The sequence below is a fragment of the Drosophila yakuba genome, chromosome 2L (assembly GCF_016746365.2).
Source record: "Drosophila yakuba strain Tai18E2 chromosome 2L, Prin_Dyak_Tai18E2_2.1, whole genome shotgun sequence".
NCBI lineage: Eukaryota > Metazoa > Arthropoda > Insecta > Diptera > Drosophilidae > Drosophila > Drosophila yakuba.
In genome coordinates this window covers 22,798,251-22,822,328 of record NC_052527.2, presented here as the reverse complement: position 1 = coordinate 22,822,328, position 24,078 = coordinate 22,798,251, and the positions used below count along the sequence as shown (strand labels likewise).

General features: G+C 40.6%; 1 protein-coding gene and 1 long non-coding RNA gene across 5 annotated transcripts in view; one reads left to right on the top strand and one right to left on the bottom strand.

The window, feature by feature from the left end:
• Nucleotides 1-2,703: 2,703 nt before the first annotated feature.
• Nucleotides 2,704-24,078, bottom strand: part of LOC6539180 (transcription-associated protein 1) — a 175,759-nt gene continuing 154,384 nt past the window's right edge. For all 4 annotated transcript variants that reach the window (XM_039371061.2, XM_039371062.2, XM_039371064.2 and 1 more), the window contains 2 exons: nucleotides 5,557-6,774; nucleotides 2,704-3,316 (listed from right to left, as the gene is read on the bottom strand). In XM_039371061.2, coding sequence (XP_039226995.1) covers nucleotides 2,744-3,316; nucleotides 5,557-6,774 — 1,791 coding nt within the window. In that variant the 3' untranslated portion in view covers nucleotides 2,704-2,743. The remainder of the gene's footprint in view (nucleotides 3,317-5,556; nucleotides 6,775-24,078) is intronic.
• LOC120320689 lies at nucleotides 15,166-19,987 on the top strand. The gene is made up of 2 exons (XR_005560213.2): nucleotides 15,166-19,141; nucleotides 19,210-19,987. It is a non-coding gene; the product is annotated as an uncharacterized LOC120320689 (long non-coding RNA).

The following is a 24,078-nucleotide window of genomic DNA, read 5'->3' as shown; positions in this document are numbered from 1 at the left end:
ACGAACAGCATCAAGTTATAAGACTGCCCAATCAAGGCATTATACAACTACCTGCAGGATGCACAGCAATATTAGGGGATACAACAATAATTACTCCTCAAAAAGTAATTTCGACAGCGTCTGAAATGTCTATCTTTCCCAGTTTACGAATTATAGATGACAAGGAGACATGGAACGTGGTCCCGCTGAAGCACTTGATTGTCAACAACACTAATGAACTACAAAATCTTCAAATGCGCATCAATACTCTGAAAAATAACAAACTACACATTGATGACTTGATTTTTCACACGGCAAGCGGACACTCGGCTCTAGCGTTGACAGCGATTATCATAATTATAATGGTCATTTATATCCGGAGGCAACGCATAAATGAGAGACAACTACTGGCCGTACACTTTTCCCCCCCGGAGAATGTCTAAAGATGTGTTTAGACATGATAAGTAGACAAACTATAAATATGTTCTATTTATGGGCTGCAATAAACATGGCATGGGATAACATAAGTGGCAACTACAGATAAGTACGATTGCAGGGGTCTATTGCCGAAGTGTTAAGAGATATGATCACGCGGGAGGTGATAAGCGCGGTCATAGGTCACAAATATAGATTTAAGATAAACCTCAGCTGCATTGACCAACGCAGACTGCAGCGTCTTACAAGCGCTGCATTATATAATTAGATGATAAGAACCTATGTAAGAATGAATAAAAGGCGATGCCCTCGCAGTAGCGAGTCAGTTAGATTCAAACACCCGAATTGAACTCATTAAGTGTACGCATTAGTTTATAGTGTGAACAGTAAGCAAGGTCAGCAAAACCACCAGCAAGAATAACCGTCCAGCTATGGCAGAACAGCGAGCCCGTATTCCCTGTCGCCTGGCCTGATGATATGGGCATATATATGGCACATGATATAGGCAAAAGTGTCGGGGTGTTCCATGCAAAAGGTTTTTATGTCATGTAATACATGTTTTAAACAAACCTTTTCCTGATGGCTCCTTATTGACAGAAGCTCAACATCCAGCATCCAACATACCAGTATAGAGGTATGGTAGGAATGTATGTTTCCGTCTTCAGACAAGTTTTGACCCGCATTACCTGCGATATCAATGCACAATAATACCCCCATCAATAGCCCGGCTAACTCAGTATATAGCACATGAGGCTCAAGACTGCAGAAGTAGGTCAAAGCCACACGTTAATCGGACGCTTGTTACAAAAGAAAGGAGGAAAAAAAAAACAAGATCAGGTGATAGATAGTCCGAATGGGGTACGCATGTTCTTTTACGAAGTCATTCCATGATAACTGCGAGCCTGTTACATGCGCCTTGTTTTAAGATCGTAAGAATTTAAAGATCCACATATCAAACAGTCAGATTCTGAAGCAGGGGAAGGGGTCAGTTTAACTATAAACGAGTGTCAAATGGCTCGTCTGCTAATTGGTAAAGTTCAACATTGACTTCCAAAATAGGGGTCATCGTGAAATATTACTCCTAGGTGGGAACAATCAACCACTGGGGTCGCCTACAAGCTCTAGTTTGGAAGAATACCTCGACTTGCTTTGAAAAAAGGATTCTATCTGGATTCCGGGAGAGAATAAGCTGGACCACTAGTCAGTCAAAAGCTAGGCCAAAGGTAGGTAGCATATAATGTATTTGGGGAAGTGCCCATTCTCAGGACAAGTAGTAAACCTACACCCCAAAGGAACAAGGCAAACCTAGCCTTAGTTTCCAAGCCGTCCCCAAGGACACCCTGCAGAGCGTCCAGTTGTTTTAAAAGGTAGTTTGCTAATTGACAAAGTTCAACTTTGACTTCCAAAATAGGGGTCATCGTGGGGGGTCGACTAAAAGCTCCAGTTCGGAAAAATACCTCGACTTGCTTTGAAACAATGATTCTTTCTGGATTCCGGGATAGGATAAGCTGGACCACTAGTCAGTCAGAAGCCAGGCCAAAGGTAGGTAGCATATTCTGTATTTGGGGAAGTGCGCATTTTTAGGACCAGTAGTAAACCTATACCCCAAAGGAACGAGGCTAACCTAGCCTTATTTTCCAAGCCGTCCCCAAGGACAACCTGCAGAGCGTCCTGTTGTTTTAAAAGGTAGTTCCCAGTAGGACTTATAACCAAGGGAGACCAATTTTCACTCATAGGTAGAATAATCCTAAAGGAAGACTTGCACCTAGAAACCAGCTTAGATAATATAAATAAATATAAGTATTTTACATGATTCAAGGTGGTTTTTACATGATAAAAAGGCACACGTAAAGTTTAAAGTTTAAATGTGGCTGAAACCCTATTGATTTACGAACAAGCAACAGATAAGATGGGGGACAGTGAGGACGGATGATCACTACATTTATAAAATTTATTCTCGTTTTATTGGAGAAGTAAGAGATCCAACGACCAAGATCACACGACTTAGCATCGGATGACTCTCCCTGGGTTCATGTCCTTTTCCAGGACAAGCAGCATTTTAAAATTAGAAAATGAAATTTCTGCCTCATGAATTAAATTATGTATTTTTTTTAAATTAACTCAATATTTTTGTCAAAGAATAACTAGTCGACCTTTCGTATTTTTGGTCGCCCCTTTTGAAAAATATTAAATACCCTTTGCAACAGTTAGTCGATTAATTAAATTATTTGCATTCAAGTGTAATCATTTATTATCATTTAATGGCTTTCAATACAAAATATCTTTTTATTTGGTGTTAATTGTAACATATGACTAATTAAATAGGATATTATAGCCAGGGATGCCATGCAGGATCCATACGACACAGATTATCAATGTTAGTTGCTGATTGAACGAGCATGGAAATCTTCTTATTTTCAATGCTATCAAAATAAGATATTTTATTAAATCGCGTCATTATGATATCCACCGCTGAATTCACAATGTTTACTGTATGCTCCATACAATTTCCTTCGGAATAGCGGTCTTCAGATGCTTCGTTTAATTTACATTCCCTGAACCCTTTTTTTTGCAGAGCTATTATTTCATCTCTTAAAATAGTTTGTAATATTGAGCATAATTTATAATTTGGTTGAATAAAACACCGAGCTGTTGCCACAATTGCTGCAGATAATGGTCCAGTTATTCCAAAGTGTGTTATAAATTCCCCAATATTCGGAGTCAGGCGAAATGGGACAGGTCTGTGATGATTAAGCTGGCACTTATCATCATTAACATCAAACTTGAAATAAGATATATTCATAAGTCCAGAGTCTTGATGAAGGTACATCATATCCGCATTCAGACGAGTAAGATTTAAAGCGTGTTCGCATAGGAATGCCAAAGCTAATTGCAAGGTAAGCTGAAAAATAATTACAACATATTATTAGTTTTTGTTGAAAAAAAAGTTTTGTTTTTTAAAAATGTATAAAAAAATTAAGTTTTTACCATAAAATTGACATACCGACGAATAAAATGTGCTAAGATAATCAAGTCAACTGGAACCGCCAGGTCGACAGAGTTTAGAAAATGATTAACAGTACTAAACATGGTACTACCAAGTATATTCACAAAGTTTGACTGGATTGAAAATATCGAAAAAGAAACGACGAGTTTTCGAAACTTTTAGAATATTTGGAGATAGAAGAGCTGAACGATAAACGTGAGAAGGTACGACAGAACGCTTAGGAATTTGTACAGTGACGAACAGAGGGGTAGAAACAGAGAAAACTATAGGGAAATTGGTTGTCACAATGGAACTGCAATCAAGCTCGTCCCTTATAAAGTAACCAAAAAACTTAAATACGGGCATTGTAGTATAAAGGAAGACGGTTATTAGAATGGAAAACAGCGGCAAAGTAAATAAAAATTCATTTGTTAATTATTCCTACGAAATTGGAGGTTATTCAGGGTAATTGAATATTCAGGATGGTCGATTGCGGAATAGGAATATTTTGAGTAATTGCCTACAATCGAATTTTGTATGGTGACACCTTGATAAGTGCAGCACAAATCTAGATCAACTTTTATCAGATATTTGTTCTTATTCCTTAATATAAAACGTGATCTTCAGCACCCCGGTAATTTGCTTAAGCCACAAAAGCCGGGTAAAGCACTGTGTTCCAAGTTCATAAGTTTAATAGTGGCATAAGCGACGTTACATAGTTTACTTTTTTATACCCGTTAAGCGTAGAGTAAAAGGCTATACTAGATTATTTGAAATGTAGGCAACAGGTAGAAGCAAATGTATTTGACCCCATAAGGTATATATATTCTTCATCAGGATCACTAGCCGACTCAATTTGGTAATGTCAGGCTATCTGTCCGTTTGTCCGTTATTATCAAACTAAATTTCAACTTACAACTTATAATTAATATAAAGTGTTTGGAACGATAACCGAGGCAATAGGTGTGAGAATTAATACCGAATATCAGTTGTAACGAGGTGGATATATAATTGGTTAAATAATTTGTTAAATAATGGTATATAAATGGGATTACTAAATCAGATTTGTATGGGTCCGAGATATACAAATACTACCTGCAATAATAAAAATTTAGGAAAAAACTAAAAGACCACTGTCTGTTAACTTTTGGAAAAAGCTCTAATTATCTTTTATACAAAAATAAAATAGCAACAGGTATAGAATAACTGACTTTGATTAAAGACTATTACCTTAACATTGCAGTCATGACAAAAATCTATTCTGAACCGAAAATATCACAAAATCCCAGAACTAACACGCCTCGATCTATCGATGCTGAACCATGAATAAATATTTTTTAATTTGCTGGTCGATGGTTTCCCTGCAGCAACAGCACTGCCGCTAGGCATGACCCAAGAGTCTCTTAACTACTCTTAGCTAATCTCTCTAACAATCTAACAATTCCAAATGTTCCGAAGTTATGCAATCCATTACATTCTAATTTCTTAACTACTACGACTCTTAATATTATTTTCTTAAGCTATACATCTTTATACTAAGTCGATGATCTATTTATCTGTCTTGCGCGGCGTTACATCCTCGGTCATCTCGAGCTTGAGCCGTTCTAGCCGTTCGAGCCGTTCTTTAAGCTAAGCTTACACTAACATAATCGACTGGACATATACTAAAATCTTTTCAAAAACATGTATTAGCAAAAATCACCAGCTGGTATAATTATATAAGTTTATATCCTTTGAGTTCTCGAAAAAGTCTTCAAATGATTAAGATTCCTGTTTTACAAATTTTTCGAACTTCGTATATACAAATAAAAAAAAGTCTTATTACCTAATATGAGACTTACAAAACAAATAGAAAGAAAGAACGCAAAAATATAGCTTAGTAACATTTCTATTAACCTTGGTAAACTTTTTGTATAGGTCTTACGAAAGACCCTTTGTATTCGAGACTTGTAAAAGTCTCATTACCTAATACGAGACTTACGAAACAAATAGAAAGAGAATACACAAAAATCTATCTTAGTAACATTACTATTTAGGTTGGTAAACTTTTTGAATACGTGCTCAGCAAATATTAAAAAATAAGGATTTCAAAGTTTGTGGTCATTATAAAAGGGTGATAGATATATAGATTTATATAAAAATTTAATATTGCTTACCATTTTTCGGAAATGCCAAAAGTCAGTAGCCACCGGAAATGTTTTCAAAGCCCAATGCTTTAGTAATGTCCTTGGGACCATAGTCCATTGTATTTCAGAAAATATTTCTCTTAATATGGTATGTGTGGTTGGAGTTCCTCTGGCCTGGACTTCAGAAAGGCGGTCATAATACTTAACTATTGCCATGTCGTAGTCAACCTGCATACTCTGACAACATTTTTTAAATATTTTTAACAATGAAATACTGTTTGGATTATCTTCTGCTAAGCGCATTTGTGGCGATATTGGGACAACCCTTGGTACCGTTATGTTTAGAAATCTTCGACTTGTCTCTTTTTGCTTTTCCAAATAGTAATTCAACATGCGTTTTAATTGCAAAACTCTTTCCTCTCGGCGAGCATCTCCTAAACCTGAATCAAGAACTACAAGGTACGGATATATTTTCCCGTTAGTTCCTCTTATATATAGCCTACGCGCTGCAGTGTTATTTTTTTGTACTATTTCCACACGCGGCATGAATCTTGCGATTCTTACATAATAATGTGATGATAAGGGAATTAACAATTCTCCAGGAAGTTCAACCTCAGCTGTCTTCTGACTAAAGTTTGATAAAAACCTACACTTGTCTTCTATCAAAAATGATGTGGGTAACTTTTTAACTTTTGTCTCCAGAACTTTTATCCATGTTTTTAATTTCGATATCAAATTGTGCAATTTCATGGCACCTGGTTTTGAAAAATCGAAGTCATTAGTGAATTGCTCCTTCATTTTTTGAAATACTGGATCTTGAAAAGTAACTTGGGCGCGTCGAGCAAGAGACTCCGAAGCTGCAGAATTCGAAATTGAGGAGGTTACTGATCCCGGAACATTTTCTATTCCAATGCCAAACGTAGAACCAAGCTTTTTAACAAAATGCAACGTGTGAGGGGTTATAGTTGAATGGATAACAGTATCCCTTTTTTCGAACGCTATGGCATAGCATTTTATTAAGCCTTGGCGTAGTTGTCGAAGAACTTCCTCTGTCCAGCTTTCTCTAAACCAAACCATTTGGTCTACAATTCCTTCCAAGGAACTTAATATTGTGGGATGTACTTCTCTCTGTAATTGCATCACCTTAGAGCAGCGCCACATGGGTGGAGTTGCTTTAATTGGATTTATTGATGAAATGTTTCCGTGACTTGATCCCTTTCCAAAACTTAACGTAGTTCCATCCATATTCTAAAAAAAAAAGTAACATTTATATAATAAATATTTAATTATCGTACGACCTAAAAAAGATCGAAAATGCGAGTTTTTAAAACATATACATATTTAACTGCTGTTAGTGAGGTCTTACAAATTTTAGTCATAATTAAATATCTGACGGTTTCCCTTTACTCAATCCCGTCTTTCTACTTGAAAATTACCCAACGATCTTCTTATACGCGTTGGTATATAAAGTAGTTGAGTCGATCTGGCCATGTCCGTCCGAATAAACGACAAGATCACAGAAATTAGAAAGCTGAGATTAAACATGCAGATTCCAGACGTTGCCAGGACCACTTACCGCCCATTATTCACTCAAAATTGTCAAGCCTACACACATTCGAAAACGGGTTTTGATATTTATCATTCTTGTAAATTTCTAAAAATTACCCAATGACTTTTTGCCACGCTCACTCTAACGACCATAAATCAGCCAAAACCGCAACCCCCTCACTTTTGAACAATATTTTCATATTTTTCAATTTTGTATTGATCATTCATATTACAATTGGTATACCAAAAATATTTTGACCACTCCCTTTTTAAACCCCACAAACCGTCCACAACTGCTACGCACACACTTTAAAAATTTGTTTGAGTTTTTTTCATTTTATTTTATTTTTATGTACTAGATTCATTGACAAGTATATAACAGGCAAGAGGAAGCGTTTCCGACCATATAAAGTATATATGTTCTTGATCAGGATATGTTTTGATATTTTTTCACTTTTTATATTAATATAGTAAATTTTTTAACGATTTGCCAAAAAAGTTTTTGTCTCGCCCACTCCAACGCACACTAGCCTCCCAAAACTGTCAAGCCCACACTTTTAAAACATTTTTAAACACTTGTCCGTCCGTAAGAACGACGAGATCTCAGAAACTATAAAAGCTAGAAAGAGATTAAGCATGTTGCCACGACCACTTTAACGCCCGCAAACCGCCCAAAATAGCCACGCGCACACTTTGGAAAAATGTTTTGTTATTTTTTCATTTATTTGTTAGACTTGTAAATTCGATCTGCAGAAAAACTAACTGTCCCTAATGAACTATTTTCGATAATGATTTTTGGCCAGATAGTATGGTGGTAAAGAAGTTAGAAGATAAGATAAAGACAAGAGAGAACGCTATAGGAGCGGTTGAATCAAGCGCTTCAAATGGACCTGCCAATCACGCCGTTCGAACCCTGCGAGGTAGCCGAAGTCATTGTGCGCCAGAGTAACAACAAAGCACCAGGACATGACGTCATCTGCAACGCCACATTGAAGGCCCTGCCCAGTCAAGCGATCCTCTACATAACGTTGGTTTTCAACGCTATTGTGAGGTTGCAATACTTCCCCTATCAGTGGAAGCTCGGGATAATCTCCATGATCCACAAACCTGGCAAGCCGGAAAGGGAGCCCGCCTCCTACCGGCCGATCAGTCTCCTCCCTTCAATTTCGAAGGTGTTTGAGAGAATGATTGCTGTCCGGATTGTAAGGATTATGGAAGCCCAGGGGATTACCCCTGAGCACCAGTTCGGTTTTCGTGCTGGCCACTGTACTGTCGAGCAGCTCCATCGGGTCGTCGAGCAAATTCTGACAGCCTACGACAGCAAGGAATATTGCAACAGCCTCTTCTTGGACATTCGAGAAGCGTTTGATCGAGTGTGGCACATTGGACTTCAGCTAAAAATCAAGAAGACGCTGCCTGCTCCATATTACGGGTTGCTAAAATCGTACCTGGAAGGTAGGAGGTTCGCTGTGCGCTTCAATTCAGCAATTTCCACCGAGCACAATGTGGCAGCTGGTGTTCCACAAGGAAGTGTCCTCGGCCCCCTGCTCTACTGCCTATATAGCCACGACATGCCGCAGCCGGATGTAAGCCTCTACGGGAATTCAATGTTGGCCACATTTGCCGATGACGTGTGCGTCACCTACAGGTCCCGATGCGAGCACGACGCAGCGGATGGTATACAGGACTTTGCAGATCGATTCTCGGAATGGGCAAGACGTTGGAACATTGGCATAAATAGCAGTAAATCCAACAACGTCTGCTATACTTTAAAGCGGAGAACGCCACCGCCCGTCTACATCGAGGCAGCCCCTGTACCACAGCCGAATGCAGCCAAATACCTTGGAGTGCTTCTGGATCGCAGACTCACATTTGCCAAGCATGTGACCGACATTAGAACGCGCCTACGTGCTAAGGTGGCGAAGCACTACTGGCTACTTTGTCCGCGCAGTAAATTGTCGCTTTCCAACAAGCTGACAATCTACAAGCAGATTTTAGCTCCAAACTGGAAGTACGGGTGCCAAATCTGGGGCTTGGCATGCGACAGCCAAATCAAAAGGATCCAGGCTATACAAAATAAGGTCGCAAGACTCATCACCGGATGCGAGTGGTTTGTGCGAAACACCACCCTGCACAGAGACCTGAAACTCGCAACGGTATTTGACGAGATAAACCAGCACTCGAGCAGATACCATGACAGGTTGGAGCGCCACAGAAATCGGCTGGCCAGTGCTCTAAATAGATCTCGCCCACTAAGAAGGCTGAATAGAAGACAACCGAGGGATCTCATATCCCGATCTCCTGTGACAAGGGTCAGCAGAAGTTGACACTTATATTAATTCCTATATATGTTATCTGTGATTGTTATGTGTAAAATAGAAAAAGGTAACTGTAGTTAGCAGGCGCGCCCAAATGGGCTGAATTAATAGAAAATAAGGACACAAAGGGGATCCAAGTTTCCCCGTATGCCTTAATAAACAAAATATAAAAAAAAAAAAAAAAAAAAAAAAATAGTCGATTTCCCCGACTATCAGATAAGCGTTACTCAGCTAGTGGAAGTGCAAAGAAAAATTTCAACACTGACCGTTTTTTGCGATTTGTAGGCGTTAAAGTGAGCGTGGCAAAAAGGCTTTTGGCAAATCGGGAGAAATTTATAAGACCAACAAATATTTGAAAAATTATCAAAATATTTTACAAATGTGGAAAATCGAGGAAAATTTATAAGATTATTTATAATAACATATATACTTTATATGGTCGGAAACTCTTCCTTCTGCTGTAATAGGCAAGGAATCTAGTATACCCCTTTACATAGAATAAAAATCTAGCTAAATAACAAAGCCATCAAATTTCTCAGTTAAATTTAGTCAAAATTCAGTTCTTCGAGCTCGTTGAGAACTTTTCTACTTGTTTACTAAAGTTCATCAATCAGCTAAAACCTCATATGGAGAACGGACTTGTCAAATTAATTAATGCAGCGCTTGATAAGGAGTCCATTAAACGTTTCACTATAAATGTCAGTCGCCCTAAAAATATCACCCTGTGCATCAGCGGTAACGTGTTCATTTTCAGCAGCCATGGCAAAAGCTTCAATAGCAAAGCGAAAGAATCAGCCGCTCTAAATTCAATTCAAGCGGTAGGATGAGCGCAAGAAGAATTAGCGCCAGCTTCAGTTCCTTGGCTATGTACGCGCAAAATATACCTCCATATGTATATGCACTTACGCAACCAACGGAATTACTTTCTAATGTTCACTGCCTTTTATCGTTTCTGGATATTGCCGACATAAATTGTTGTTCAGCCAACACACACACCAGCAACGGCAATTTAATTAAAGCTAAGGCTTTAAACAGCTTTGTATAATTTGCACTATGTATTGTTTATGCACCGGAGTCACCAATTATTGAGCTAAAAAATTTATTTTTTACGTATTTTCCAAAAAAAAAGAAGGACGAAAACAAAAACATAAAGTTAGTAACGGCTGGCGGCTGCGAAACTCGACACGCATTTTATCCAATCTTTCTTCAACGATAATACTTTGCCACTGCTCGTAAAAAAGTGCAGAAGCTGTCTTCAAGCTTCAGTTTGGGCAAAGACGCCAGTCGCCGTTGCAAGTATACGGTTAAATTCAAATTAGTTCAACGGTTTGCTACGTATTTCTATCTGGCTTCCTTTTCCTTACAGACTTTTTATTTGACGCAAAAATTGTATTTTTCACTGACTACACGGCGACGTCAATATATGGCAGACTTTTGTCTCGAATGGGGTTAAATGGCTGAATTACAAACCCATGCTATTTATGGACCACCCCTAAATATGTATGTTTTTATTATAAATAATACATACACCTAAAAATGATTCGGAGCTATCCGATTAATGTGTTATGGAGAGAGCCCATTTGGGATTTGCCTGCACTGGTTTCTCAACTAGTGATTCCACCTGTCCCGATTAGTTTACCGCCACAAATAAATATTGACTCCGAACCACCGGCACAATTTGGCTCTACAAATACACAATCTGCAGTGCAAAAACCCCTCACGGTGGTTCCACTAAATAAACAAATTTTCGTTTCTCGGCTTTCCCATGATCAAACATCATCTGATGTGCCTTATATATAAGACAAAACAAAAGCCGATATCATAAAAGTGGAAAAATGTAACTTTTCTTACGTTAGGTACATTTCATCTTTCAAGTAACTGTCCCTATTGAACTGTGTTCTTGTGGTATTTGGCCGGACAGTATTGTGGTAAAGGAGTTCGAAGCTTATATTATAAATAAGAAGTTTTTCCAAGTATGTACACAATGTACAGGTATGATCGCTCTCTAGGCGGGGAGGTGGAGTCTAAATTGCGGTTAGGTCTACCCTCACGACAGAAGAGATACTTTTTTACGAGTCCCGTTGGCCGTCAGTCGGGTAATTGGCAAGGGGAATAACATGTAGTTTCAAGCTTGCTAGAAGAACGCGCCGTAATTGTCCATACACCCGGAAGTGCGACTATACTCTCCACGCGAGGGCGGCTGGAAACAGGTCCCCTGGCAAGGTTATAGCCCTGCCAGAGGATGCTGGCAAATGGAAGTCGGGCGTCCCGGGCCGGACTAAGGTGTCATTTGACCCGTGCCGAGAGTCAGCCTGACTGAGGGCCCGGGTCACAAAATAGCTCAGTCTCAAACGGAGAGCTCAGGGTACCTGAGCCCACCTGCCTGGCTAACACCGTAGGATCGGGTTCGGGTGAACTCCGCCTCAAATCTGAGGCGACTGAGTGCAAGCCGCCCAAAGCCGTCGCCATGGGAACATCTCCAGGCCCTAGTGCCATGATGCCCCCTTCAGGCGCAGCCAAGGACGGCAAGCACTCAGTGGAAACCGGTAAAGGCAAACACATCTACGCAGAGAAACGATCTGCAGGTCAAATCCTACGCAGCCAGGAGAGATCGAAAACAGCTCCATCGGCTGAATGGATGAAGAAGGTGGAATGGGCTAGATCCGTTTTGCCAAACTTCGGCAAGGAAGCCCCTAATCACCTAAGCCCACAGAGGTCAAGTAGCGACCTCCGCCTAAGAGGGAGCGCTCCCAGGACGTTCCCTTCGACGCCTCGGCAAAGCGGCAACGCGTACAGCCAGGGCGATCCTTTGCGGAGATCGCGAAAAACCGCATTCTCCTGGGCGTGGTCGATAAAAACGACCCGAGTGGCAGGATTCCACGAAACAAATGGAAGTGGGTGGAAGCAGCCCTAGCCACACAATGCTTTGAAATTCTAGCCAAAGAACCTGGCCCCCTCCTGTCTGCAAAGACGTGGGATGGTTCCAAGGCGGCGTCAAGGTGATCGCCTGTGACGATGAACGCTCTGCGGAGCTGTACAAAGCCGCAGTAAAGGCGCTGGGGGAGGTGTATGAGGGCGCCGGACTTGTTGCGCTGAGCTGGTCCGACGTACCTTGCCCCGTACAAGAATCTGGATCCCGGCATCCATCAAGACCAAATTCTCACCATGCTGCAGCGTTGCAACCCGCACCTTCCCACCTCGGACTGGCGAGTGGTGAAGATCGACGAAATGGAAGAGCCAACAAACCAGGCCATCCTCATCCTAAACAAGGAGTCCCTAGCTCCCATTGAGGCCGCTCACGGGGAGCTAAATTCGGCTTTTCGGACCATAAAGGTCTATAAGTCGGACTCCGCCACGGAGGATCAGGACGGCAGTGGAGGAGTGATCGAGGAGATTGCCTCCGAGATCGAGGCATCGGAAACCGAGGACGGCTACTCGACCGATGCCTCAATCCTCCGCAGCCGAACATGGGTCCAATGAAGGACCTAGACACATCGGACGAGGAGGGAGCCGATACAACCGTTGTGAAGATGCCCACAGCAGATGTCCGTGGGGCTTCTGCAGATAAACTCCACCACAGTAAGGCAGCTTCCGCTGCTCTTCGAGTCCATCTGGCTGAACATGGAGTCGACAGGTTTCAGGATTAGGGACTAAGGAATATAAGCTTCTAACAGCTACCAGCGAAGGTAAAGTAAGGGCCTGCATTTTAGCCAAAAAGCACCTTAGCATTTTTCTGCTCCATAATTACAGCGATGCAGATAACGCGGCAGCCACCGTGGAGTCAGCCATCTCCGTTCCGAGTGCTGTCATCGTACATGGATTACGAAAGGCAAGAGCCGCCGGATGAGCTGGTAAGGAGACTGGTAGAAGACAGCGAAAAGCAAAACATAGGCCTACTAATAGGCTGTGATGCTAACGCCCACCATAAACAATGGGAAAGTACAGACACAAACGACCGCGATGAGTCTCTTTTTAACTTTATCTTTAGTTCAAATCTCTTCATATGTAATAAAGGTATTGACCCCACCTTTATCATTAAGAGCCGAAAAGAGGTAATAGACCTAACTCTCGTCTCTCGTCTAGTCTGATTTCACAGAAACCTGCAACTATGCACTAAAAAAGACCTGCCCCAATAGCAAACCCAAAAGAAAAAGAAAACCTCCCTGGTGGTCAGAGGAACTGTCCCCCCTCCGAATAGTCTGCAGAACCCTTTTTAACAGGGCCAAGGCAGGAAATGAGAAGGCCCTGTGGACCGCCTACAAGAGAGCCCTTGCAAACTACAAAAAAGGCATCAGGAAAGCAAAGCGATGCTCGTGGCATTGCTTCTGCTCAGAAATTGAAAAAACCACTGAAGCAGCCAGACTTAGAAAAATCCTATCCAAATCGGCCACAACCCTAGGCTACCTTTAAAGAGCAAATGGCTCCTGGATCAGCACGAGTAAGGAATCTCTGGAGATACTTCTAGATACTCACTTTTCAGGAAACAGCCAAAACGCTCTCAACCCCAAACAAACAAACGCCACACTGGCAAGTATCGAACTGTGCATAGACCCAAAGGGGACTTGCTCCACTTGAGGTAGTCGCATGTTAATTATATTTATACCCGTTACTCGTAGAGTAAAAGGGTATACTAGATTCATTGAAAAGTATGTAACAGGCAGAAGGAACCGTTTCCGGCCATATGAAGTATATATATTCTTGATCAGGATCAATTGCCGAGTCGATCTGGCCATATTCGTCTGTCCGTCCGTCTGTCTGTCCGCCTTTCCGTCTGTCTGACCGTCCGTATGAACGCTGAGATCTCAGTAACTACAAAAGCTACAAAGTTGAGATTAAGCATACAGACTCTAGAGACATGAAAGCAGCGCCAGTTTGTCGAGTCATGTTGCCACGCCCACAAACCGCCAACAACTGCCACGCCCACACTTTTGAAAAATGTGTTGATATTTTTTCATTTTTGTATTGGTTTTGTAAATTTCTATCGATTTGCCAAAAAACTTTTTGCCAGGCCCACTCTAACGCCCACAAACCGCCCAAAGCTGCCACGCCCACACTTTTGAAAAATGTTTAGATATTTTTTCATTTTTGTATTAGTTTTGCAAATTTTCATTGATTTGCAAAACACTTTTTGCCACGCCCACCCTAACACCTACAAACCGCCAAAAACTGTCAGTGTTGAAGACTCTCCTTCGCACTTCCACTAGCTGAGTAACGGGTATCAGATAGTCGGGGAACTTCTATCTTGTTTATTATATTTATTTCGGCATTTATTTTTTTTTATTAGTTTTCAAGCTGCATCAAAAACCCACTGGTGACACCGGATGTGACTCGGAGAATACAAGAAAGAGGACCAATTTAGGTGATCAACAGGGAAACCTAATAAATCAAATTTTTTTAATAAAAGTGAATGATTAACATCTAAGCACACAGCCAGAAATTCCGTCGGGACCTGGCGAATAGACAGGCTTGACTCGCTGAAGATCATAAAGCAATAAGCTTTCGTTTGGAGTGCGACAGAATTCGACTTTTATACCGCGTAAGAGTAAGGCCGTTCGGAATGAGGTAACGTAGAATATGTGGTTTGAAAAAACTTGGAAAATAGATCGGCTATTGCCTGATCCGATGTTACCGTAGTATTTTCAAAAAATAGCGAGGAAGGGGAACTGGTTGTTTTGCGCTAACGAAATTATAAAACTGTTTGGGATCCTGTGCGAACTGGAACATACAACGGTTTAAATAATTCTTATAACACTGAGCATTGGGAACAGTAAAATTTAACCGAGCATTTACATATTTAGAAAATACAGATTGAGAACAGGTATTTTTAAATTATATATAAAGTCTGGACTTAACATTTCTTAGATGTGTCAACAACCAAGGGTTTGTTAGAGATAGACGGGTAGAACATCGGAACACAAGAGTTAAAAATGAATTGCAGAAATTTTGCAAATTGCAAAAATATTTATGGCATCAGCCATTATGTTGCAAGAATAAGGATCGAACCAATTAAAGCCAGAAAGCCTTACGAAAACAAGGCACGGATCAGGAAAACCTCTAGGCTTCCGACTCAGAGGATTTGGTTGACCGATTCTTATGTATATAGATACATACATATATACATATGCCGGCTAGCCCGCGAGAACAACATGCGCTCGTTATACCAGCAGATTGCACGGATTGCCCACCACAGACGGAAGCAGCCATTCAGAGACCTAGAAGGCAACCACTTATCCAATGATGATGCACAGATCCGGAGGTGGCGCCAACACTTCATGGGAATAAGCCACACCACATCACCAAATGTGGCTACGGAGTATAGAAGCATTGCGCCACCAAGTGGGAATACCAGTATACCCTCTACACCCCCGCATATAAGAGAGATTGTTAATGCAATAAAAAAGCTAAAGCGCAACAGGGCAGCCGGCGAGGACAACATACCAGCCGAACTGCTTCAAGTTGACACTCAGCTGATGGCTGATACGCTGCATCCACATTTCGCACGCATATGGGAAGGCGAGACTGTGCCTGACTCCTGGAAAAGCGGAATCATCGTGAAGCTCCCCAAGATAGGCAGTCAGCGACTGCAACTACTGGAGAGGGATAACACTGCTCAACACCAGCTATAAAATCCTAGCTACACTGCTTAACGGACGAATCCAAGAAAAATTCGAGCCAACAATCCGAGACGAACAGGCAGGCTTCAGACCACACAGGAGTTGCGAAGATACGCATAATTACCGAGCAAGCTGTGGAATAGAGAGCCCCGCTTTACCTCCTGTTTATTGACCAGGATACTCTCTACACCCCCGCATATAAGAGAGATTGTGAATGCAATAAAAAAGCTAAAGAAGGCGTTCGACTCAGTTGAAAGGGCAGCAATGTGGCGATCACTTGCTAGGAAAGGAGTACCTGCGAACCTCATCGCTATCATCAAATCGATGTAGGACGATGCCAACTTGGCGGTACTGCACAACGGGAAAACAAGTGAACCTTACCAGACGAGCACCGGAATTCGAAAAGGATGCCCGCTATCACCTCTACTCTTCAACATCGTGGTCGACGAGTTAATGAGCGAAGCATGCTCGTCCAAGCGCGGAATTACGTGAAGCCTCACCAGACACCTTGAGGACTTGGACTATGCTGACGACATTTGTCCCGGCATAGACTCGGCGACATACAGAGGAAAAGTGATAACCTCGTCAGGATAGGCAGCAGCGTCGGACTCGAGATAAACGTAGCAAAAACAAAAGCTATGCGATTCAACCACTTCAACCAAGGAAACAGCATCATACATGGGAACCTAATCGAGTTCGTCAACAGTTTCCCATACCTTGGCACCATCATATCCAACAGTGGAGGATTGGATGATGATGTCTCGAGTTGTCTTGGCAAAGCCCGCTCAGCATTTGGGAGACTATACCGCATTTGCAGAAACAGACAAATAAGCCGACGAACAAATCTCCGGATCTACAATGCGTGTGTGAAATCCATACTGCTATATGGAAGTGAGACATGGCTCGCAACGAAAAAAATAACGCAGAAACTGCAGGTTTTCAGCAACAAATGCCTGAGAATCAAATTGGGGATATTCTGGCCAAACAGAATAGCCAACACAGAGATGTGGCGCGTTACAAGCGAGCCCCCGATACACACCCAAATAAGGAAGAAGAACTGGATGTGGATAGGGCACGCTCTCAGGAGAAACTCTAGTAGCATAGTAAGAATGGCACTGGACTGGAACCCCCAAGGAAGGTAGGAAGGCCAAGAGCAACATGGAGAAGAACCGCTCACCAAGAACTTGCCCAAATAAACATCACATGGGAAAATGCTAAACAGACAGCACAAAACAGAGTTAGATGGAAGGCTCTCGTAGAAGCCCTAAGTTTTCGAAAGAAATAAGAAGGAATTAAAAAAAAAAAATATATATATATATAGCATTAAGAATGCATTATGTGCATTTTATATAGCATTAAAAATTATACGTATCTTAAATATGAGTTCAATAAAATAAGTAAAATTATGACAGAGGTGATAAGTTAAGTGTAATGTTCTTTTCGGAAATCATTACAATTATTTTGACTCCAAGACTCCAGCGACAAGTTTGTTGACCTACGTTGCCACGCCCACTCTAACGCCAAAAACTGTCAGTGTAGAAATGTCTGCTTCGCACGGCCACTAGCTAAGTAACGGGTATCAGATAGTCGGAGAACTCGACTATAGCATTTTTCTTTTGTTGTTCTTTCGTTTTCTGAATTGTGTTTTGTAGTAGTGAGTAACTATATTTCTATTAGTCATTGGTCAGAGTCTGTCAGCTCCATATTTTTGGTTAGTTTAAATGGATTTTCTAATTTGACTTTATCTAGTGGGCCTTTTTTGTATCTAGTGTCGACTTCATATTCCGTTCTGCCGTTATTTATTTGGTTTATTATGTTTTCTATTTGGAAACAACCAGCTCAGTGTCTGATGGTCACTAGATATTTCAAAGTGTCTTCCAAGTAAGTAGTGTTGAAAAGTCTTTGTCGCCCAAACAATTGCTAAGAGATCCTTTTCAATTGTGCTGTAGTTTGTTTCATGTTCATGTTCGAGTGTCCCTCTTGTGAGAGTACTGCTTTAGGTGCATCCCTTGCGTTGGCGGTTAATGTAAATTTTTTTTGTAAAGTCAGGTACTTTAAGAATTGGATCCTCTGATATTACTTATTTTAATTTTTTGAATGGCGAGTCATATTCTGGGTAGCTGGTGTCAATTTTTTGTTCTTTTTTTAAAAAACACTTTGTCATGGGTCTGCAAAGTTTGGAATGAACTTACGGGAAAAGCCCGAGAAAAGCCTTTTTTTAGTTTAGTGGGAATCGGATATCAGTTTTTCGAAAACTAGTCCAAGCGATTGTAGGTTCTCTTCCATGAATGCCGAAAACACAATTATGACGCCCAAGTACAGGAGACAATGCTAATTTAAAAAAAAAGTCGCCAAATATGATTCATGCACCGTTGAAAGGTAGCTGGTGTGTTTTTAATCCAAATGGCATACGCAAGTAATCATATTGACCGTGCTTGGTGTAAAAGGCTGTTTTTAAAACTAAATCTGCATCCATTTCATACTGGTGGACATCCTTGGCCAGGCCTATATTTGTAAAGTAGTTGCATCTGCCTAGTTTTCCTAAAATTTCGTCAATGTTTGGGATTGGGTGTCTGTCTGTGATAAAATGTCAACTTATCACCCTCGTGGTCCTATATGTCATTGATTTTCTTTTTTATTTAGATGTTCCAATCTGTATAGGTGAGATCCTAATATGGGTGAATTATTTCTTGGTTGTCTGAGCATAGTGTCAGGTGCCATGCCTACATCTTGAAAGTAACTCAATTCTTGTGCTGTTTTGCCCTCAATTTATTTGTATTTGTTTTTGTAAAGAGTCACCAGATGATCGTGGTAGCTTATTGTTGTTTCCCTCTCCCAACATATTTCTTCTTGGTTTTCGTAGAATGGGTGCAATTAAAATTCCGTTGGTGTTGGGAACATAATCTTTGAAGGTATGGTTATACTTTTATTGACAATAAGCGGTCCATTTCTGGTATGGTATTCTGAATTGGTAGGTCAAAAATCTTTTGGTATATTAAGTTAACTGTGAGTTTTATATCAATAAGACATTTTCAATTATTTTCTTTGTATTTACCATAGTTGTTATATATTGGGTTTTTTCAAAGCTGGTGAAAGCAAGGCACGTGAGCTAGACGGCTGTACTAATCCTTTAGTGTAGGGAGGTTTTTCAAGCAAGACTGTTTGACAAAATTCTATTAATAGCTTCCCTGTTAATGTCATAGGTGGCTAATCAATTATGGGGTCCGTGACATCTGAGCAAATGCAACCTCCAGAAACAATCCAGCCTAACCGAGTCTCTTGCATTATCGCCAATCCTGGCAGACGCTTGACTTGACCGACGCACAGCAGTTCGTAAAAGAGACTTGCGCCAATCAATAAATCTATGCCTTGAGAACTATGAAAATCTGGGTCCGAAAGCTTAAGATTTTAGGGGTATATTCAAGGTGCAAATATCAATGTTAAAGTAGGGCTTACTCTGCTCAGTCCGTCTCAAACCTAGAATTGCCTATTCCGGTAACACGAGCTGATGATTTTGCAATCTTAAGTTTAAGCTGATTTGCGATCCAGAGTCAAAGATCCATGGCAACGAAAAACAATGATTCCTGAAGGAATTCTTAAAACTCTTGCAGTAATGAATTGAGTGCCCAGACGCTTTGAAAAGGTCGCAGGGTTGTGACTTGTGGCAAGAAGGGCGGACCTACCACGTATGCCACGTTGGAATTAAATTCTTTAAGACCGACACCTCCCATTCCGCCTGATTTGTCGAATCCAGCTTTTGAAGAAGTACTTGCATTCAGCGATCTGTTCCACTGAGCCCATTCCACGAAGAGCGCGAGTATGAGCGTTAAATTTATCGGACAGTTCACTAAGCATTGAAATTGAACCACTCTGCACTACCCTTAGCCACAGAATTTTTATAATGTGTGCCAGAAATCCCAAGCGACGATTAGAAAATCTGTTTTGTAATAAATCGAATGCTAAAGCATAGTTGCCATCCGATATTTCCAGTGAGCGAATGTCTTCTAGCGCAGTTTACCTTAAACGTGAACGAAGAAGCTGTAGCTTTTCTATGTTTGAGAGGCGAGGATGGCTATCTATTATCGTTGTAAACGTAGAATAAAAATCTAGCCAAATAACAAAGCCTCCATAGAATTTTAGAAGCTCAAGAGGCGGCAGCGACGGTGTCCTATGCCGGGTTGGACGCTGCTGTTGAGCGCAATCACATGGAGAAACTCCGTCAGCAAATGTTGAGCACGGATGCATTTGCGACGCGCATTTTGGGTCACTAGAATGTCATCAAACTTCTTTGATAAATTTAGTTAAAATTCAGTTATTCGAGCTCGTTGAGAACTTTTCTACTTGTTTACTGAAGCTCATCGATCAGCTAAAACCTCATATGGAGAACGGACTTGTCAAATTAATTAATGCAGCGCTTGATAAGGAGTCCATTAAACGTTTCACTATAAATGTCAGTCGCCCTAAAAATATCACCCTGTGCATCAGCGGTAACGTTTCCATTTTCAGCAGCCATGGCAAAAGCTTCAATAGCAAAGCGAAAGAATCAGCCGCTCTAAATTCAATTCAAGCGGTAGGATGAGCGCAAGAAGAATTAGCGGCAGCTTCAGTTCCTTGGCTATGTGCGCGCAAAATATACCTCCATATGTATATGCACTTACGCAACCAACGGAATTACTTTCTAATGTTCACTGCCTTTAATCGTTTCTGGATATTGCCGACATAAATTGTTGCTCAGCCAACACACACACCAGCAACGGCAATTTAATTAAAGCTAAGGCTTTAAACAGCTTTGTATAATTTGAACTATGTATTGTTTATGCACCGGAGTCACCAATTATTGAGCTAATAAATTTATTTTTTACGTATTTTCCAAAAAAAAGAAGGACGAAAACAAAAACATAAATTTAGTAACGGCTGGCGGCTGCGAAACTCGACACGCATTTTATCCAACCATTCTTCAACGATAATACTTTGCCACTGCTCGTAAAAAAGTGCAGAAGCTGTCTTCAAGCTGGCATGAATGCATACATCAATAAAGGATCGAAGACAACCATCATATCCGAGCACGTCGTACATGGCAGACTTTTGTCTCGAATGGGGTTGAATGGCTGAATTACAAACCCATGCTATTTATGAACCATCCCTAAATATGTATGTTTTTATTATAAATAAAAAAAAAACAAGAGAGAACGCTATAGTCGAGTTCCCCGACTATCTGATACCCGTTACTCAGCTAGTGAAAGTGCGAAGGACAGTTTTTGGCGGTTTGTGGGCGTTAGAGTGGGCGTGGCCAAAAGTTTTTTGGCGAATAGATAGAAATTTACAAGACTAATACAAAAATGAAAAAATATCAAAACATTTTTCAAAAGTGTGGGCGTGGCAGCTTTGGGCGGTTTGTGGGCGTTAGAGTGGGCGTGGCAAAAAGTTTTTTTGCAAATCGATAGAAATTTTCAAGACCAATACAAAAATGAAAAAATATTAAAACATTTTTCAAAAGTGTGGGCGTGGCAGTTTTGGTCGGTTTGTGGGCGTTAGAGTGGGCGTGGCAAAAAGTTTTTTTGCAAATCGATAGAAAATTACAAGACCAATACAAAAATGAAAAAATATTAAAACATTTTTCAAAAGTGTGGGCGTCGCAGCTTTGGGCGGTTTGTGGGCGTTAGAGTGGGCGTGGCAGCATGATTCGACAAACTTGCGCTGCGTCTATGTCCCTGGAGTCTGTATGCCGAATCTCAACTTTCTAGCTTTTGTAGTTCCTGAGATCTCGACGTTCATACGGACGGACAGACGGACAGACGGACAGACGGACGGACAGACGGACATGGCCAAATCGACTCGGCTATTGATCCTGATCAAGAATATATATACTTTATATGGTCGGAAACGTTTCCTTCTGCCTGTTACATACTTTTCAACGAATCTAGTATACCCTTTTACTCTACGAGTAACGGGTATAATTATTCGGAGCTATCCGATTAATGTGTTTTGGAGAGAGTCCACTTCGGGATTTGCCTGCACTGGTTTATCAAGTAGTGATTCCACCTGTCCCTATTAGTTTACCGCCACAAATAAATATTGAGTCCGGACCACCGGCACAATTTGGCTCTACAAATACACAATCTGCAGTGCAAAAACCCCTCACGGTGGTTCCACTAAATAAACAAATTTTCGTTTCTCGGCTTTCCCATGATCAAACATCATCTGATGTGCCTTATATATAAGACAAAACAAAAGCCGATATCATAAAAGTGGAAAATGTAACTTTTCTTACGCTAGGTACATTTCATCTTTCAAGTAACTGTCCCTATTGAACTATGTTCTTGTGGTATTTGGCCGGATAGTATTGTGGTAAAGGAGTTCGAAGCTTATATTATAAATAAGAAAAAGGGGCACGTGGGAATTAAACTTCCCTCACGTGTCCAGACCTCTGCACCACCCACCTTTTCTTCTTCTTTAAGAAACGAACATCTAGTCCCACTAATTCCTATCAAAATGAAACAGGCTTGCGTAACAAGATAACTTAATTATATTCTTACATTTTCTTCTTTGCAACCCTTATCATTGTGTTTACAGAGACTTGGTTAAAGCCGAAATTACTTAACTTTCCCAGGTATGTAAACAATATTCAGGCTTGATCGCCTCTCCAGACGGAAAGGTGGATTCTCAGAGTATAAAACATTTGTCTGATCAGTTTCAAATAGACTGTCCGATAGGTACCAATTGGTAGTTCTAGGTGATTTTAATATACCAGGCACTATGTGTTCCCCAGAAGAAAAATCTAATATCCTTTTCCCTATAGACACAACTTGAGTTTATTGACGGCTTGCTCGACTTATCGTTGGCGCAAGCTAATTATATTTGAAATTCTCTGGGTCGATTATTAGATCTATGTCTTGTGGCAGGTCCTGAAAGTGTTTCTGTCCAGAGTAACACCTCCTCTTACTGAACCTGAAGATCCACATCATCCTACTTTCGGGGTGACAATGGACATCGGTACCGTAATAAAAGAAAAATCAGAAGTCAACCAAGCAAATTCATTGTTTTTGGAAGTCAAACTTTCTAAGGCTCATTAATGTTCTATCTGGCTTTAATTGGTCCGGTCTTTACTCCTGCAACAAAATGACGAATGACAAAAATATTTTTTCTACCGGTATTAAATCATTTTTTTACTTTTGTTTTCCGATCATATCCTATCATCATTCAAACAAACCTTTAACAAAGAGTTGATACACTTAAGAAATGTATAGTCCAAACTTTATACAAAATTTAAAAATGCCGGTTCTCAGTCTATCCTTTCTAAATATTTTAGTGCACTAAGCGCCAAATAATTACTTACCCATCCTCGCTATTTTTTTTTTTAAATTACAACGGTAACATCGGATCAGGCAATAGGCGTTTTTTTTTGCCAAATTTTTTCAAATAACATATTTCACGTTACCTCATTCGGATCAGCCTTATTCTTAAGCGGTATCAAAATCGAATTTAATATTTTGTCTCACTCTAAGCGAAAGCTCACTGCTCTACAATCTTCAGTCTGTTCGCCAGGCCCCGAAATCTTAGCAGTTCTCCAATATATGGAAGAAGTCCTTTGTTATCCCTCTCCATAAAAAATTGGATGCAAGCAATTACAGAGGAATCTCTAAATTGTCGGCTGTCGCTACTCTTTTTAAAATCGTTAACAGTCCCCATTTGCAGCAACTTTGTAGGTCAATTATATCACCATGTCAGCATGGTCTTATAAAACGCAGATTAACAACCAGTAACCTTTTGAAGTTAACTTCCCTAAAAATCTTTAAACGTATGTCATCTACGCTGACTTCAGTAAAGCATTTGACTCGTAATCATTCTCTACTAGTATGGAAACTTGATTTATTCGGTTTCCCTGTTGATCTTCTAACATGGATTTTTAGTTATCTGAATTACAGGACGCAACGGTTTATATGTAAAAATTGTTTTCTTGTATTCTCCGAGTTATATTCAGTGTCCCACATTGGAGCCCCCTTGGTCCGCTTCATTTTAACTTAACGACCTTCCCTTAGTAATAAAACATTATCGTGTATAAGGACATTTCT